Genomic DNA, 18,337 nt, shown 5'->3' on the forward strand with positions numbered 1-18,337 from the left:
AGAGGTGGGGGGAGGTTCAGCTCCACCTGAGCTTGATGGCTCGGCTTCCACTTGACTACAAATAAAAATAAAGTATTTGAAGAATTAGAGGTTTATTACAAAGTAATGAACCAAAGTAAACATGAAATCCTTACTAGTAAAATAAAACATATTTTAGTAAAACATAAACAAATAACCACATGGTTTTACTTCCTGCCATTATTACAAGCATATAATCACAGAAATAAATAAATAAATAGAACCAAAACATCAAATATTTTGTGTGAAATTGCGGCGGAAAACTTACACAACACCGAGATCAAGTCTGTCAGCTGTGTCCTGCTCTTCCTCTTCCTCCTCGTCCGAATCCCACCAGCTATCAGAAGMRTCTTCCAGCTCAACATCGCTCCGAAATAGTTCTTCCAGCGCCTCCAAATCGGACATTTTCCTCCGCGCCATTGAGATAATTTTTCCAAGATTTAGCTCCACTTGTAGCAAATCGAAAAACCGTTGTTGTTCAAAAGCCTTCAAAAGCCTCTAAATCGTCCAGTTTCTGCTGCTATGATCGATTTATCATAAATAAATCAAAACTGAACTCAMGGAACCGAGATAACTCCACGTGCTCAGACTCCCGTATACAACACCTGCTTATGCATGGAGAGCGCACGAATTACGCATACATTTAGATCGGGTTCTGGAAAATACGTCATGATTTTGCATAGCCGACATCTTGTGCCATACTCTGAGAGTCTTTCCACTGTCTCGTGAAGCCACAAAATGGCCGTGATGATCAGCTGATCGGGTGTTTTCCGGGCAGTTGCGTCATCGCCCGAGGACCTTTAAATCTCATCAGCTGTTTTTAAATAGCTCTAAAATCKTAACATTTTGGGCAAAACCTTTATGCGGAATAGTTTTTGAAAGATTAAAGCCTCTTTTAGCGGATAATTAAAAAAAAATGTTAAAGGCACGTGGAGCCTTTGTTTACAGAGCGAGTCCAGGTCACGTAGCAGCTGGACCCACCGGTGGGTCCGTCGGGTTGAACAGGTTTAATGTGTGAGGAGAGTGTGGAGAACCAGGATATCATCTAAACATGTGTAGCCATAAGAAAACTGCTAATCGATGAGCATAGTGGAGAAAAAGGCTTCAATTTGCAAGGAATCATAAAGATTGAAGGAAAGTCATGTGGTCTGAGTTCAGATTGACCCTCTTCTAGAATCACTGGTACATCAGGGTAAGAAGAGAGGCAGATGAAGTGATGATCCATCATCCCTAGTGTCTACTGTAGCAGCCTGTGAAGGCAGCACTGGGCTCTGGAGTCACTGCACTTGGTCAGGTTCAGCTTCAGCAACATTGTGAGGTTGGCTGACTACCTGGACATCAGGAATGCCCGGGTTGTTCCATCAGTGGCTTTTCTCTTCCCTGATGTCATGAGCATATTCCAGGAAGGCAGCAGTTCAAGGAGCAGGACATGTCAGAGTTCACACCTTAACCCAGTGAGAATCTCTGGGATGTGCTGGAGAAGGCTTTATATTGTGGTCAGACTCTTCCATCACCAATATAAGACCATGGTGAAAGATGAATGCAACACTGGATGGAAATAAATCATGTGATGTTGCAGAAACTTATCAGAACAATACCACAGTGAATGTTGTCCCAAAAAATCTAATTGTCAACTTTTGAGGGGTTTTTTTGGAGAAGGTGGGGGGTATTTATGTTGTAGTGATGCTAAATTTGTCACAAATTGAGTATTTATATGAGCACATCTTGGCTGTAAAATGTGGTATTGTTGTTTTTTATATCCATCCTGATCCAGCTGCATGTTGTGTTCCAGGCTGCTGTATTTATGAAAAGCCCAGACAGTTTGGAGAATCATCCTCTGAAAGTGAGGGAGATGATGACGACGAAGGGTGTGGAAGTGCTAACTGCATCCTGGGCCATGGCAGGAAAGGACACGGACAGAGGCCTGATGAAGGAACCAGAGCACCTCCAGGCTCTGGAGGGACACACAACCATTAACGTGCAACACAAAGTGTGTTTGGGATGGTTCCATCTTACAAACTGCTCTGTTGTTTTAGTTTAGTTTCCTCACAGAGCTACAGACAAACCTGAAGTCAGAAAGTTCCAGCTGCTGGAGCACAGCTTCAACCTCTTTACTGCTGCTCTGCTCAAAAGCAGAGAGCATCTTGAGTGGGGCGTTACTATTAAACCATCTTTCCCTCAGCAGCTCAGTAGTTTGAGATGAGCTACTTATCAAATGAGCAGCTCATTTGATAAGTAGCTTAGAGTCATTAAATGTTCTATAATGGATTGTTTGTGTTTCTGCATGATTTCACTCTCTAAGACAAGATTCCTGAGACTTGCTCAGTTTAAACCAGTGTCAGCAGGAACAAAAGGCACAGATCCAAAACTGTGGCTGCTGCATTTTCATTGCATGGATATACTGATAGAATGTTTTTTCTCTTTCCATTCCTTTTTCTTGTTAGATTCTCAATCCACTGCTTTTAAACATACATTAGCCTCAAATGTTGTTGGCTGTGTGCATATAAATTGAGATAATGAGATGAAAACTTGTTATTCTGGCAAACTTTTATGTAAAGCAGTTGTTCTGACTGTAATATGTTAGAAAACAGAACGTTCAATTGCTGTTCAGCACATTAGTCCTTCACTTTTAACGGATTAAACTGTGATAAAACTGCAGTTGTGTGCAAAAATGTTGTTTTTTTCAGAGATTTAGCAACAATTTTTAACACTTCTGGAAAGTTATTATAATAAGATCCATGCAAATGAAAAAACTCACTTTGTCATTTCAGCACAACATTGAGCCATGCTGCATATCTCCAGCAGCTCATGGGACTTTCTGACTGTAAGGTGTCTGAAACAGACCCTGGTGTGAGATGCATGGTCCCATTACACACTACTGACAGCATTGGAATTCTATTTATTTGCTGGTCTCAGTTTATACTGTTTTTTCTTGGGTTAATACATGCAGTCCATTATATTTTGATGTGGATTTGCTTTACCATCTTTCCACAAGTACGGGAAATTGAACAGACTGGACACACACAGACCTATAATATCGTGAGCAGTATTTACCGTTTCTCTTACTCAAAGCAATGACAGCTTCTGTGTCTCCACCTAACATAAAAGCATATTAAACATAATTAAAAGTCAGTTTTTCATCATTTATTTTTGGGTTTGTTTTAGAAAGCACTTTATATTTACCTACACATACAGTTATTTTATATCTTCAGTTCATTTAAGTTCATAAGATGACAATGAGCAAAGTTGGCTTGTTTTCTTGCCCCTGGTCCAAACCGCCTGCAGTTCTCTCAAATCAAGGCCGGATCTAGTTGAACAATATTTACTTGATTCATTTCTTATTAAAATCAAAAAAATTTGGGACATTTGTCATAGCAGCAAGACCTGAGGGGAAAATACCTTCTGACTCAGATAAAGGTTGCTTTTTATTCCCATCCAACCGCTGCACTGAAAAAACACACACTTCCATTGGCATCAAGCAAGTTATTGCAAGCTTCAATTTTGAACTGCAACTGAAGAACTTTCAGAAAATCAAAATTATGTTGGTAAGTTGGACTTAATCAGACTGGACCACTGGCCTTCCCATAACTGATGACAATCTATTTTTTTAGTTTTGCAATAATAAATATAATTGTTTTTGGGAGAGAAAAATGATTGAAAATATCTTTTTTCTTTTTGTATGGTATGTAAGCGTATATTCCTGTGATAAACTAATAAAAGCTACTGTTAATTCAGTTTTACTTGCTGCCATATAACCTGCTTACAGAGCTACCAAATGCACACATAAGTTTTTATGTTGGTGTTTTATTTTTTATGTAAATCAGTTTTTATTAAACATGGCATAAGCTTTGTATTTGTGAAATTCTGAATTGATATGCATCAAACCAGAAATATCCAGGGAGTTTCTGAGCAGTTTTCATTGTTTCAACCCTAGTGCTTAATGTATGTCTTGATTTCAGTTCTCAACTAGTGGTCATTATATTTCTAATAAAGTTCAAAAGGAATTTAATTTGAGCTCCAGTGCTCATGTCAGTTTCAGTTGGGTTTAATTGAATACTTATTATTTTAGTTCAACTGCTTCTTGGGGACATGCAGTTCAGGCTTTTAGTTGTGATTTTGGCTCAATTTCATCAGATGCAGCTGAATGGAAACACTGAGACGAGCAGCTGATTGCTTTTGCTTACATTCTAGTAACCATTCTTTGTATGTTTTAGTTTGTTGATAATAGATCACTAAACTTAGTGGCTCGTCTCTTTCAAATATAAAAAATGTTTTAAACTAACTTGAAGGGAGGTCGAACCTAATACATTTAAACAATGAAAGATTCTAACTAAGGTCTGTCAGTAAGTAATCATTAAATTCATGTTGAATTTGGATTAAATCTGAGGAAAACTCATTGTGTCCACCAGTTTAACAGGATTTTAATTGAGCAGCGATTGGGAGGATGTTTACAATATAAAGAATGTATGACCAGGAAGTATCTGTCGTGTCTGTTTCACTGTTAAAATGACAAACTTGTCGGCTGCCATCAGAGTATTTCTCTACCACCAACAAGCAGTAGAGAAATACTCTGCACCTCTATATGATGATAATAGGAGATGTGTTTTTAGTGCTGTGCTTTACAGATTTTCTGAGTTTTATTATTGTGACTTGAACAAAGATCCTTCAATGAACAAGTGGATCTCTTTCAGATTTCTGCATTCAGAACAGAAGGAAAGGTCTGACTGCTTCTTTGTTTCTCTGCTGTGATAAATGTCACAGCAGAGAATGATTCATAATCATTTTCCTCTTTACAGTTTGATATGTGAGGCTATGTCGGCTCATTTCTATCACTTTCTGTACCATCTCTACAAACTGACTTCAGTACATACATTGTTCTTGTACTGGTAACTCACCTTCCTGTATATATTGTTAGTATAAAGAAGAAGATATAATGTGAAATCAAGTTTTGAACTGTGATTAAAGTTACAACGTATGTATCAACATGTTCCCTCTGGTATCATGACGTAGGTAAAACATTATTTTCAACTTATCCCAAAATGGTGTGAAACATGATGAACCATAATAAAATTGTTTCAGTCCTCTGACTTTTAGTATCAATGTTACAAAGCTTCTGCTAAGATAAAAATACAGCAGATAAAACTCTTTATAGAGGCACTTGCTTCTATAAACATAAAATAAAAAATAACCTGGTTTCATAAATACAGGTACTGGTCATAAAATTAGAATGTCAGAAAAAAAGTTGATTTATGTCAGTAATTCCATTCAAAAGGGGAAACTTGTATATAATATTTATTCATTACACACTGATTTATTTCAAATGTTTATTTTAATGTTGATGATTAGAAATGACAACAAATGAAAACTCCTAATTCAGTAAGAATATTTTGAAAAGGGGCAGTATTGAAGACACCTGGTGCCACCTAATTACTTCAAAACACACAAAAATGCCTTTTAATGGTCTCAGTCTAGTTTTTTAGGTTATCGTGGGAATGACTGCTGATGTTGTCCGAAAGACTTTGTGCCATTGACTATCATGGCTATCTGTTCACAGAGCTCTGTGTCCAAGCACATTCATAGAGGTGAAGAGAAGGAAAAGATGTAGTCAGGGAAAAGAAAATGGACAAGTAATCTGGATATGACCGCATCCTGGAGAAGATTGTGAAACAAAACCCATTTAAAAATGTGGGGAAGATTCACAGAGTGGACGGCAGCTGGAGTCGGTCCTTCAAGAACCACAGGTGTATATATGTGCAGGACATGGGTTTCAGCTGTCACATTCCTTTTGTCAAGCCACTCTTGAACAAGAGACTGGACTACTGCTGAACGATTCAACGTTATGTTCTCTGATTTAAGTAAATTGTACATTTCCTTTGAAAATCAAGGTTCCAGTCTGGAGGAAGAGGAGAGGCGCCCAATCCACGTTGTTTGAGGGCCAGTTAGTTTCCAGTCAGTGATGGTTTAAGGTGCCATGTCACCTGCTTGTGTTGGTCCACTGTTTTCTGAGGTCCAAGGTCAATGCAGCCATCCACCAGGAAGCTTTAGAACACTTCATGCTTCCTGCTGCTGACCAACTTTATGAAGATGCAGATTTAATTTTCCAACAGGATTTGGCACCTGCACATGGCGCCAACGTTACCAGTACCTTGTATAACGACCGTGGTGGCATCCCTGTTCTTCATTTTCCAGCAAACTCACCTGACCTAACCACATGGAAAATCTGAGGTATTGTGGAGAGGAAGTTTTTTTCTGCAGTATGCAACTTTAAAAGCGATGAATTTGTTTTAAAAAAATTGTCTATAAATTTTTTCCACTTTGTGTATAATTTCAATAACAGAAAACAGAAAAGAAGTAAATCTAAAGAAAGATTGACTTTAATTACAAAGTATTCACATCTTTCATATGCAGATATTACAGAACAGCATTAAGCACATATTGTACTTCTCTAAGGTCCATCAGGTAACTTCACAGTGCAGCCTGTAGTGAGGTCCTCCTATAGTGATCCACACCTGCAAGGTGCGTTGGTGCTGTAATAAAGTTCCACAACCACAAGCAAACAAAACAAAAGGTTAGAATCGATAGACCCTTGGATGTCGTCTGTCCTAAATGTACTGAAACAGTTGGGAGAAATTTAGGTGGAGAAAAGGCTACAATAGGCTTATCTTGTGAGACAAATTTAAAGATTTACTTTAAATTTGCCTTCCAGTTTTACACAGAAACACTTACATTCACCTTTGGAATATTTATAGAACATGAAAAATACACTTTCTATAAGCAAGCCTTTTTTTAGATAAAAACAAGTCCAACAGAAATTCAAGGTACAGTGTATAGCTAATAGTTTGCAACCATACATTACAATAATTTAATCCAATTACTTTTGTGCTCAGGAAAATATTGAACACTAGTTTTTATTACCAACTTTATTGTGTATTATTGGCCCTGAAAACAATGACATATAAGTAACTTTCACTGGACAGGCTTCAATGTCTTGCAAACATCAACATAGTTCCAAATAATTCCATATCTTCAGGCAAAAAAAAGTTAAAGTGCTAAGAGTGGAATCATGCAATAAAATCAGATTATTTTATTAATTTCCATTTTGGTGCCTTTGAGTCAACATGAAGAAGCAATACTTTAGTGTGCTGTTTGTTAGTTAAATAATTCTGAAAAAGACAATTGCATTTACATTGAACAATAAAAGCCTGTTTTGAAAGAACATGTGAAAATGAAACATTGAAGAACCAATACTTTAATATATTCAAAAATGAAGTTCAAGGCACCCTTTATAATGTTGAGAAAGCAGAATTTATTTCAGGTAAAGCCAGTTTCTCTGTAGCTTGGAAAGCAATGAACCAATCACTTATTCCCACATAATCTACATTGTTATTATAATCCAAATATGTAATCAATTGAAAGTAAAAGACATATTTAGGTCATATGAATAGTATGGTTTAGAATGTGTGTACTGGATGCTCCAAAAGCCTCACAGGTTTTCAATTCCTGAATTAAAGTCTGATATTCACAACAGCAAAAGTACCTTAACATGAAACCACAGTCCAACAAAATACATCACAAGAAATAAATCTAGATTGAAGTGTTAAAGTTCCAATAATAGGACAAAATAAGATGTTCAAGACTAACTGGATTGTTCCTCTTCTGTTAAACAGACGTGTAAAGCTGCAGTATGTAACTTTCATTTAAAAAAAAAAAAGTTTTGTTAAAATGGAAAAAAAAAAAAAGTTGTACATGTTGCGACAGTACGAGACAGATAACCTGTGAAAGAACTGATCCTGTTCTGCTACTGGCATCTGAAGAAATGCACTGCTTTCATTACAAAACAGAGAGGAGTCTCTCAGCACTGTCAACCATGCTTATGTATGTGCAACTCAATGTGCAAATGGTGGAGAAACAACTTAGCATTAAAGAAAAACTGTTTATCTGCTGTCATTGGTGGCCATGCTAACAAGCCTTGGCATTCATGACAGGCTGTGCTCTTGAGTAGAAGATGTAGCTGAGAGTATTGCATGTACATGAGTGATTGACAGCAGAGACTCTCCTCCAGGCTCTGGTGGTGTTGGAAACACTGGAGAAGCCAGAGGAGCTCGATATTTTCAGATTGTCCGTCTCATACATACTGTCACCATGTCATGACAGTTTCAACAAATATACATTTTTCATGAAAGTTACATACATTAGATGCACCATTATATTTTTCAGTACAACTTGTAGTGAGACTAAATATGCAGTTAGTACTTCTCAAATTCACCTTCAGTAAATCCTCTGCTTAGCAACACTAAAATGTCTTAATTGCATGTCACTTGGGAGGGAAAGTCAGACTAATAAGAGGTAAGGTGATGATTTTAATTTGGAGTGTATGTTGTGCGTCGTATGAACTTTTCCTGTTAATTTGTTTCAATTTAAAATCTTACAGCTGGTTCATCACAGTGGCTCTTAAAAGTCTACAAACCTGTTACATCAGCAGGGTTTAGTGATGTAGAGACGATGAGGAATCATTTCAAACATTCTCCACCTTTAGCTTAAGCCGTAATTTGCAGAGGGACAAAGGATTTAATGGTGCGAAGAAAAAGATGGAACAAAAACACTTCTGCAACTCAATGTGCAACTATTGCACCTTTTCTACTTTTCCTATTGTCCATTTGAACTGTGCAGAACATTTTATGTTACAATATTTAAATGATTTACCATGATCATATTTTTCACATCACAATAATGGGTATTTTCATCAGAGGAAGTAGACTTTTGAGAGCCACTGTATACAATGAGAAAAGTAAAAGACAACAAATGAAATGTAAATATCAGTACAGGCACCAAGTCCTGGTATTTGACATACAGCATTCTCAGCATTTACTGTTGTATAATAAACATTCATGGTGATGAGTAGATGTTTGCAGAATACAGACTCTATTTAAGGCAAAACAAAGAGAAACAACTTCTCCAAACTAAATCAAAGTGAACTATGATTATAACTAATGAATTTAGTGCTATAGACAATCTGTCAGTGTCTGTGGAGTCAAACATTTGGAGAAAGGCTGAAGCAGCTGAACTCCTGCATCACCTGTGGAAAAGACACATTTCATGGATGAAAACACAATTAGTCTGCAGTAAAGTCCAGCAGAACAGTGAAAACCTTTTCAGCATTTCAATCAGGAAACCGCTGACAGACTTCAACTCTCTGGTTTGTTGCTTTTGGTACATTAAATAAATCTACAAATTAAACTAGCAGTACTTTGTAGAGTCCGGCTTTAAAATAGCTTCTCTAATTAGAACCATGGTTACAGCTAAAAGGACTGTAATGTTATATAAATCTAAGGATTTTAGAATCTGAAGTTTAGAAAACGTCTGTTTTAATACTTGGCTGTTTTTTGTTGTTTAGACCAACTGCTACTAAAATGACCACTTTCTGTAAACCTGATATCTCTATTGGATATTATCATGTCCAACTCTTTAAATTCTTGATAGACTGACTGTCAATTGCTCTTTATAGAGGGAAGCATGAGATAAATATGAATTATGTTCAACATTTCCACAGATGTTTGTAAAGTGGTACATGAATAAGAAACTTGATTTTTACTCTGTTCAACGTTTTTGCTCAATTTAGTTCAATAATGCCACCTGTTACGGTTCCACAGTAATTAAGTGAAGGTCATTTTAAGGTGTTTGGCCACACATCTGACAAATTTGTGTTGTGACTTAAATACTTTAAAAAATATCCAATGATCTGGCAGCACCATGAGGAGACCCTGCCCACAGTGGTTATGCAGATATGATGCATCTCAAATACATAGCAGTGGGATAAACCTGAAAAGCATTTGTGAAGCCAATGAAGTGAAAGACAGTCAGGAAGAAATAGTTGGACATAATTCTTTCTGTTTTCTTATCCATCACTGAGCACAACTGATGCAAAAAACGACGGTTAATAGAAACCTATCAGTTTATCAACTCCACAGGTGCTGGTCATAAAATTAGAATATCAAGAAAAAGATGATTGAAATCAGTAATTCCATTCAAAAAGTGGATTTTGCTTATTCATTCATTACATACAGACTGATATACTTCAAATGTTTCTTTCTTTTAGTGTTGATGATTATTACTGATAGCTTGTGAAAACTTCAAATTTAGTGTCTAAGAAAATCTGAATATTGTGAAAAGATTCAATATTGAAGATCACTGGTGCCACAAACTAACAGATAATAACCTGGAAGTGCTTTTAAATTGTCTCAGTCCAGTTCTGTAGGTTACACAATCATGGGGATGACTGCTGACCTGACGTGTATATATATATATATGCTTTGGAGTTTCTGTGCTGATGAATTTTTTTGCGAAGCAATAAAAGCTGGTAGCTCTTGAATTGCTACAAAATAAAGCTGTATTTCCTTCAGCCCACTGGCTGCAGCCGTCATGTGTCTGATGACATGAAGACAGACATTAGCTGCTACACACGTTGCTTGTCACATGAGTCATGACTGAAAGTTGACTGGTAAGTCTCACTGCAAACAGTAGGGTGTCATATACACTACTTCACATGAGAAAGAAATTATAGCATTGTACTGCTTCGGTTTTACTCTGTGCATTAAAAATAGACGGTTAGGTAACATTTATTGTTAGGCAGAATTTGAACATTTCAAAAGAAGCTCACCTTAGGCTAAGCTCGTCTTCAGCAGATCCTTAGAAAAAAGCTTATCTCCATTGTCTGTTGTGTCTTTCTTTTCACCAGTCTCTTTCACCTCCTGGATATTTTCTTTGTCTTCTTCCACTCCAAGAATTACACTTTGTCGTACACTGACAGAGATCACCAATGCTTGTATGATGCCATAGATCAAAGCAAACTGAGGGAGATACTCCTGAATCAACCACAGCAATCCTGCCATTCCAGCTGTTGAGACAAAAAACATGGCCATGCCATGAAACCACAGCCTCAGAGCTCCCTGGACACCAAACACCTCCAGGATCAGTTTGGCAGGAGGGGACACAGTCCACAGGAAGGCAACTACAAATAGGTCAAACAAATGCCGAAGGAAGTTGAAGCAAATCTCATAGTGTTCTGGTATAATCTCCAAATTCCAGCTATCTGTGAAAAATCTGAATGGAGAGGTCAGCTGAGAAGGAGTGGGAGATGGGGGAGGAGTTCCATAATCAGAAAAGTCCCCGTCAACATCACCTTGATCTCCCCTTCGACTGTCACCTTTCCTTTGTCTCAGGCTGCTTTTAGCAACTTTTCTTGACCACAGATATGATGTGGGGAGATATTTGCTCCACCACCTGGACACCTGTAGCTCCGTCTCTGGTTTTCCTGAGCCAAGATCTTCTATTTCCATGGGTTGCAATTTCTCCTGTGCCTCCCAGTACTCCTCTCCTAGAGCACTCTGGTCACTTCCTTTTCTCCACCCTCCCCACATCCAAGATCCCCAGTTACCTTTAGCATGCTGCTTTTGACACAACGTTGGGGTATTTTGTGAGGTACAACTGCCCCAGAAGCGCACCCACCCCCACACTCTTCCCACTATAGAAGACATTACTTATTAAAAGTTTAACCAAAACGAATTGGAGAGATAATCGTCCTCTGCAGTTTCTCTAATGCCAATAGTCCAAGATTCAAGCCAAGGCAAAAAGAACGTTCCCGGGCCAGACACACCCGGACGTGTTGGACCCGTTCAGCAATTCAAGAGGCGACTTGGCCTCCGTACATCGCTAAATCTGCCCTTGAGAAGCAGAATCTCTCCTATACAAAGCCATCAGTTATAAACATAGCATTTTGCTATGTTTATAACACTCCAGGTTGTTTTCAGTAAGTCAGTATGACACCCAGCTAAGCTTATTCCCAGCTACTGTTCAATTTTGGGGTTTCGAGACGAACTTCCTGGACTCCCGGTATTCCGAAAGGCATTACTCCGAATCTCACACCTGGAAAAAAAACACAGGAAATATTTGTAGTTTTAATAGTTTTGTTGTCTAGTACCACGTCAACATCAGAGCTACCAAGCTAGCGGCGTAAGACTTAATAATTGCCAACTAGCAAGAAAGTTTTAGCCAGAAATGTTGAAGCTACATCAAATTTCCTCTTATACCTTTTGCCCTCAGGGTTTTATGTTCTTTAAGTGTAGCTAATATGTTAATAAAGTGCCAAATCTTTACCTTTTCGGCCAGGTTAGCTTATCACATCTGCTGCTGCCCTTGTACGCTTTGCCTCAGATGGCTGCTACATTCTTAACATATAGGCCGCGTAGTTTTAAAGTGCCTGAAGTCGAAGAGAAACTAAATAGTCAACCTGAAGAAGACTGATGCCCCGCATCTCCAACTACAGGTCTGCTGCCTTACGGAAGGCGACGCAACAGATTAACCTTCAAAATAAAAGTCACCGGAAGACCGTGTGGCATGAAATCCACTAGATACAAACCTTTAACCCCAAATGCAGATTACAATTAATGTCAAAGGTTGAGTTGAAGTCGCTGTTAACTCAACGTCCTAGACTGAAATATCGTGGTTAACCCTGCAGGAGCTTAAAAACGCAGGACAGCCGTCTTGTTTATAAAAATATGAATAGTTCAAAGTAAAAAATACCGTATTAATCCCAAAGGGAAATTAAATGTTAATCTCAATTTGAATTTTTTTTGTTATTGTAGACATTGATGATTAAAGGTGATGTGGACATTTAAATAGTGTTTATTTGACATACAATCAACATACACTGAAAAACAATTGTGTTGCTTCAGGGATAACAAACCATTAACAACTCAGATATATTTAAGTCAACCTGATTTTAAAAATGTCTTTCATTTTTGTTGCTTGCTTCCTGAAAGGTTGTTTAACAAAAGTAGGATTCAGAAATCCAGGATTAGAAACATAGTTCATTCTGGCTGTATCCGTTTCAAAGACCAAACCAGGCTCAGGAGGTTAAGCCAGGCTTAAATCATTCAGGTGAATGTGCGTCAATAGATTTCTTCAAGAGACCAATGAAATCAACCAGATTCACTAATGCTGCGCAAAATAAAGTGCGTACGCCACAACTCCCACCAAATAAACGGCATCTTTTTATTGAGGTTTATGAGGAATTGAAGCACATCATACAAAAGAAAAAAAATTGACACTACAAGAGCAAACGATAGATTAATTGAATACGTAATTAGCCTAAAAATATACATTTCCAAACTATTCTCAACTAAACAATCATACATGAGATTTTCACATATAAAAAACTATAACCTAATAAATGAACAGTGGAAGTCAATATTATAACATGTTCAACTGACAGCAAATTCCTTCATGTTACTGTTGTTCCACATTCTAGATATTTATAGACCAAAATGAAATCTAACAATATTGGTGAATTTTCGTCTTTAATTTGACCTGTAGTTAACTGCCCCTTTAAGTTGTGATGCTTTTGTTTGGAGTGGTCACACATGGCGGACAAGCATGAGGTCGATTTGCAGTACTGCCAGTCTGTTGGAAATTAACTCTTTAACGGCCTATAGCTCGATAATGGACATTGAGCCGTCCAGCTACTGCGTCCCTCCCTACACGCCACGCTCCCGCATAACTTGAGACATCTGAGGCATCATCACTTGTGACAAAATTTTACATTTTGCGGTGGCCTTTTATTGTCCCCAGTCCAAGGATTGCCCAGCTGTTGCTCATTTTGTCTGATCACCCAATGGACATGTCCCACCCATGCATTGGGTAATGCTCACTGACAGAAAGTTGGATTAAAAATTATACACAAATCAGGAGAAATATTACTTTTGTACAATAAAATGTCAGCAAATGCTCATTTAGTTGTTAACTCCACATGGCAACAATATTTGACACGGGCGTTTATATTTTTGTTTGGTATAGAACAGTGGTCTTTAGAAACCGTTTCTTCAGAAACAGTTTGACCCATGCAGAGTCCGTATGGTCATTTTAACATTGATAATTGCGTTTTCTAATGGTATACTGTAAAAATAATAATAGTACCTGACTGACTACCAAAATGAATTGAAGGCGTTTTAATGCAGGGTGATTTAAAAAAAATAAAATAAAATAAACAATACATACAGATAAGAAAAGAGAATCACGGACAAAACTCGGTTTCTGATTGCTGTGAACAGATGAGGCTCAAGGCTTAACTAAGCATGGCTGCTAGCCTGGTCTGGAGCAGGCTGGCTTCACAAAATAAGTCACCATGGTAACGTATGTTATTTCTTTTTAAACACTGAATTGAGACAGGATATCCAGAGAATCCCAGCTTAATCCGCTATCCTGGTTTTGCGAAACAGCCCTCTAGTTTGTATAGAACCAGAATGACGATCAGTGAAGCTTTAGCCTCCATTCAGAGGTCACTTCCTGTGAGAAGACAAGAAACATTAAGGTTAATGTATTACTTGGAGATGTTTGGAAACTTTGCAAAACAATATTCTTATAACCCCACCTTAAAATAAGAAATCTGTTTGGTTGAGTGCATCCTTCTGTACAACAAGAATTGAAACTGATCAATGTGTGCTAATGTCTAAGCCCATTCTGCAGCTGGTCAGTAGACTAGAGACATGTTTAACTAGCAGTTTCCTCTAAGCTCCAGTGGTCTCGATTGTCTCAGTGCGCTGCGAGTAGACTTCAGTTAACATCAGTAGAACCGAATAACTGCATCATCATTGACCAATCAGACCCACAGTGGAGCAGTCGCTGTTTCATAGATGCTTTGCATCCCATCCAAAGCATTCAATACAAAGGTGATTTACTTCAACACTTTTTAAAGCACTGTTTAATCTTGTAGTGTAAAACAAAAACTCAAATATTGAAATATTTAATTCAATTCATTACTCAGAATTCATGCAGTGTCGTCAAAGGCCACTGTCCTGTATATTTTAGCCACGTCCCTGTTCCAGAACACCCGATTCAAAGGTCTGCATGACCTCCTCTGTATGCCACCCAGTACATAGTTTGTTGATCACAATATTTTTCAAAACGGGTGAGCTTCACTACCTTCACCACATAACCATGTTTGTCGGAGGTTTGCTCTTCTTCCACATGGGGGGAGCAATCTGGCCTTGGTGTCAAGTCTATTACAGTCAATACTGATTAAATGCTGATTGTCGTAAATATAAAAGTTAATCAGAATTTAAAGGTAAAAGTAACCATGACTGCACAGGAGAACACAAGTTGTAATTTTATTCCATTATTAAAACAGATTTTAATAATAGTTAACATACTTACCTAAACATCCCTGTGGACAAGAGCAGATGATCTACAAGGAGAAACTAAAATAGGTAAACATATTAAAACAATTAAAAAGGACTATAGTGATTTAATGGGTATTTTAGCCCATTTACTGCAAGCTGTTTGTAAACACATGCTGAAAGATTGCCAGCAGTGATCTTCACAAGCAGTTAATGGATAAAGCATCCAATTAAGCCGTGGTTGTGTGGTCAGTGCACTGTGAAAACAACTTCATGTTTTTTTCAGAGACTCTAGTCTAAAAATCATCATTCCACTTAACCCAATAGAATAAAGGCTCGTAGATTCCAGACTTACCTGAAGCAAGACATTCCGTCTATGGCTACATCACCAAACGGGTGCCTGAAAAAATAATAATAAATTAGTATAAACTTTTACTAAATCAGTTTGGATTGCAAGTATACAGGATGCATGTTCAGTGCAATCTCAAATAGCATCACCATATTATCAGAGACTCTAGTCTAATGAATCATCACCACAGCATTTTAATACATTACATAATTCAGTGGTAGGGCTGGGCAATATATTCAAATCCAAATGTAGTTACATTTATACAAGACCTTTCTCCAGTAACCATGGAAGTAGTCTTGGAAACTGTGGGCTAACATACAGGAGCAATTTGCATGACATGTCATCAGTAGATGTGATTCTCATTCAACATTGCAGCTGAAATGCATAAAAATGAGGGGAGGTTCAAGATATAAAAGTTCAGAGTAGCATTATGACAACACACCTCAATTTTGTTAATACTTGGGCAATTACTAAAAATAGTATAAATTTGTTTTAATATATAAAACAATTCATCTGTTTTATATCATACCATCATGACAAAGTGACAGTTGTAACAAATATGTAAGCCATATTTTTCTGTAGCTATAAGTAGATTTCACCAGAAAAACAAAACCAAGAATTTAAATGTACATGGATTTTCCCCAGACACAAAAACCCAATAGGAAGAATAAAAACCAACAAAATGCTTGCAAACTACGGGCAATTAAAACCCTCAACACTAAAACGTATTCTATTGATGTAATGTAGGGTGGAAGTATGAACAGCATGACTATTGCCCAGCCCTACTGATGTTGAAGCTCAGTGCAACTCACCATCACCTTAGAACTACTGACTCCTACTCGGCATCCATCTTGACGCTGTAAAAGAAAATATGGGACTGATTAGATATTTTGGTTGGCTAAAATATTCATCAAATCCTACATTTTCTTTAAAGTCAGATTTATAACTGAAAACAGGACCCGAACGAGGGTCCTTTTCAGAAAACCTTCTGAAAACAAAATAGCAAAAATATAGCTTTACAATCTGAAGTAAAGCAAATTTTAACAACTGGACCATCAGCTGCAACACAAAGGGGAGGTTGTTTAAATTTAAATATATGTTGCCGTTTAGTGAAGTTAGCTTGATCTAGGTATGATGGCTTTGTGAACGATCCAGTTTAAGCACTAAATTATTAACTAATATAGACATGAAGTGACGTGAGCAAGGCTTTCCGTATAGACACGTGGAGAAATAACAGTTTTCTAAAGGATAAAGTTCTCTTACTATTAGGAATACCTCATGATTGTTGCTTTGTTCTTCAGAATCAGCCGGGTTGTATGAACCAATTATCAAGTAACCCCCATTTGGTCAGCCTCCATTTCTTATGTCCTTGCCACCCCACGTGCTCGGACGGCGAACCGGGTGCACATGGTGCAATTTTCTTTCAGCTCGCAGTGAAAATAAATAGAAACCCGAACGAGGGTCCTTGTTGTGTTTTACACAAGCAATGCATCACACAGAATCGGAACTCTGTTTTGGCTATAATCTTGAGCAACTTCTCCGCATGTATCCTTATCTGGCAGCAAAGAAAAGAGGCTAAAACATGGCTGTCAGCAGTTTATATACGAGGGTCCTTTCAGAGCATAAGTCATAGGTGTTCTAAGGAATGCCAGGGTTTTTTTTTTTTACATTCTCTTTTTTTCCTTTGTGTAACTTGGGTCTTCAAAACTGTAAAACGTCACATAAATGCCATAATATAATCTAGTTTCTTATTTACTATTTTACTTTTTCTGAAAAGTCGACTTGCAAAATTAAAACATGTAACCTTGTGACGCCTATAGACAATGAATACGGGGACGCCCGACTCCACCAGCAGGACCTTTTTTTCCCTAAACTTTATTGTTAAAAACGGTCAAATCTTACAAGCACACAAACTTCTTGTACAGTATCTTGAATGACTAGCAGTCAACGAATATATAAAAGAAAGAAACAAAGGGTTTGCAGAATGACATGAAAGTCTAACACAACAGGTGATTATTATTAGAAAACAATAAAGCATAATAAACTGAACAGCTGGAGTTATTGTACAGGGTCTTAATGATTAAATGGATGTGAAAAACCAAACCGGACATACAGAGCAGAGCAGCATTCTTTGTCTCAATCATTTTCACAGAGTTGAATAGAAGTGAAATTTCTTTTAGATACCAGCAGGACCTACCTCAAATAATGTACCACGGTGTCTGTGTCAGATTGAATAGAATATGAAATAAATTTTTAAAATTCCCTTCTCACCCTCCACAGGTGATCTCTCTCTCTCTCTCTCCCTCTCTCTCTGTCTCTCATCCTCTGAGCTCGGGTCCTCTACCAGAGGCCTGGGAGCTTGAGGGTTCTCCTCCAGTATCTTGGCTGTGCCACATTTCTAGACTGAGATGTCTGATTTTGTTCCTGGGATCTGTTTTAGCCACTGCTCCAGTTTGGGGGTGACTGCCTCGAAGGCCCCGATGACCACAGGCACCACTGTGGTCTTCATCTTCCAGGCCTTTCCCAGTTCCTCTCTGAGGTCCTGGTATTTCTCCAGTTTCTCGTTCTCCTTTTTCTTGATGTTGGTATTGCTACATCCACCACAACGGCTTTCCTCTGTTGTTAATCCACCACCACAATGTCCGGTTGGTTCTCCACACCATTTTGTCTGTCTGGATCTGGAAGTCCCACAGAATCTTAGCTCGGTCATTCTCCACCACCTTTGGGGGTTTTTCCCCACTTTGATCTCGGGGTTTCCAGTCCATATTCTGCACAGATGTTCCTGTACACTATGCCCGCC

General features: G+C 37.9%; 3 protein-coding genes across 7 annotated transcripts in view; 1 reads left to right on the forward strand and 2 right to left on the reverse strand.

Annotated features, from left to right (window-relative positions):
* Window positions 1–5,105, forward strand: part of ppp1r11 (protein phosphatase 1, regulatory (inhibitor) subunit 11) — a 19,109-nt gene extending 14,004 nt beyond the window's left edge. The window contains exon 3 of the mRNA XM_008421543.2: window positions 1,811–5,105. Within this exon, the coding sequence (XP_008419765.1) occupies window positions 1,811–1,995 (185 nt within the window). The 3' untranslated portion in view covers window positions 1,996–5,105. The remainder of the gene's footprint in view (window positions 1–1,810) is intronic.
* Window positions 1–18,337, reverse strand: part of dlgap3 (discs, large (Drosophila) homolog-associated protein 3) — a 908,365-nt gene that overhangs the window by 103,457 nt on the left and 786,571 nt on the right. The window lies entirely within an intron of this gene.
* On the reverse strand, window positions 6,371–12,407 carry lg11h6orf47 (linkage group 11 C6orf47 homolog). Its single transcript, XM_008421544.2, has 3 exons — window positions 12,172–12,407; window positions 10,676–11,940; window positions 6,371–9,094 (listed from the first exon to the last, which is right to left on the reverse strand). Exon 2 carries the CDS (start codon window positions 11,550–11,552, stop codon window positions 10,677–10,679), a length of 876 nt encoding a protein of 291 aa, XP_008419766.1. The 5' UTR covers window positions 11,553–11,940; window positions 12,172–12,407; the 3' UTR covers window positions 6,371–9,094; window position 10,676.

This window comes from Poecilia reticulata, linkage group LG11, assembly GCF_000633615.1.
Source record: "Poecilia reticulata strain Guanapo linkage group LG11, Guppy_female_1.0+MT, whole genome shotgun sequence".
Classification (NCBI taxonomy): Eukaryota; Metazoa; Chordata; class Actinopteri; order Cyprinodontiformes; family Poeciliidae; genus Poecilia; species Poecilia reticulata.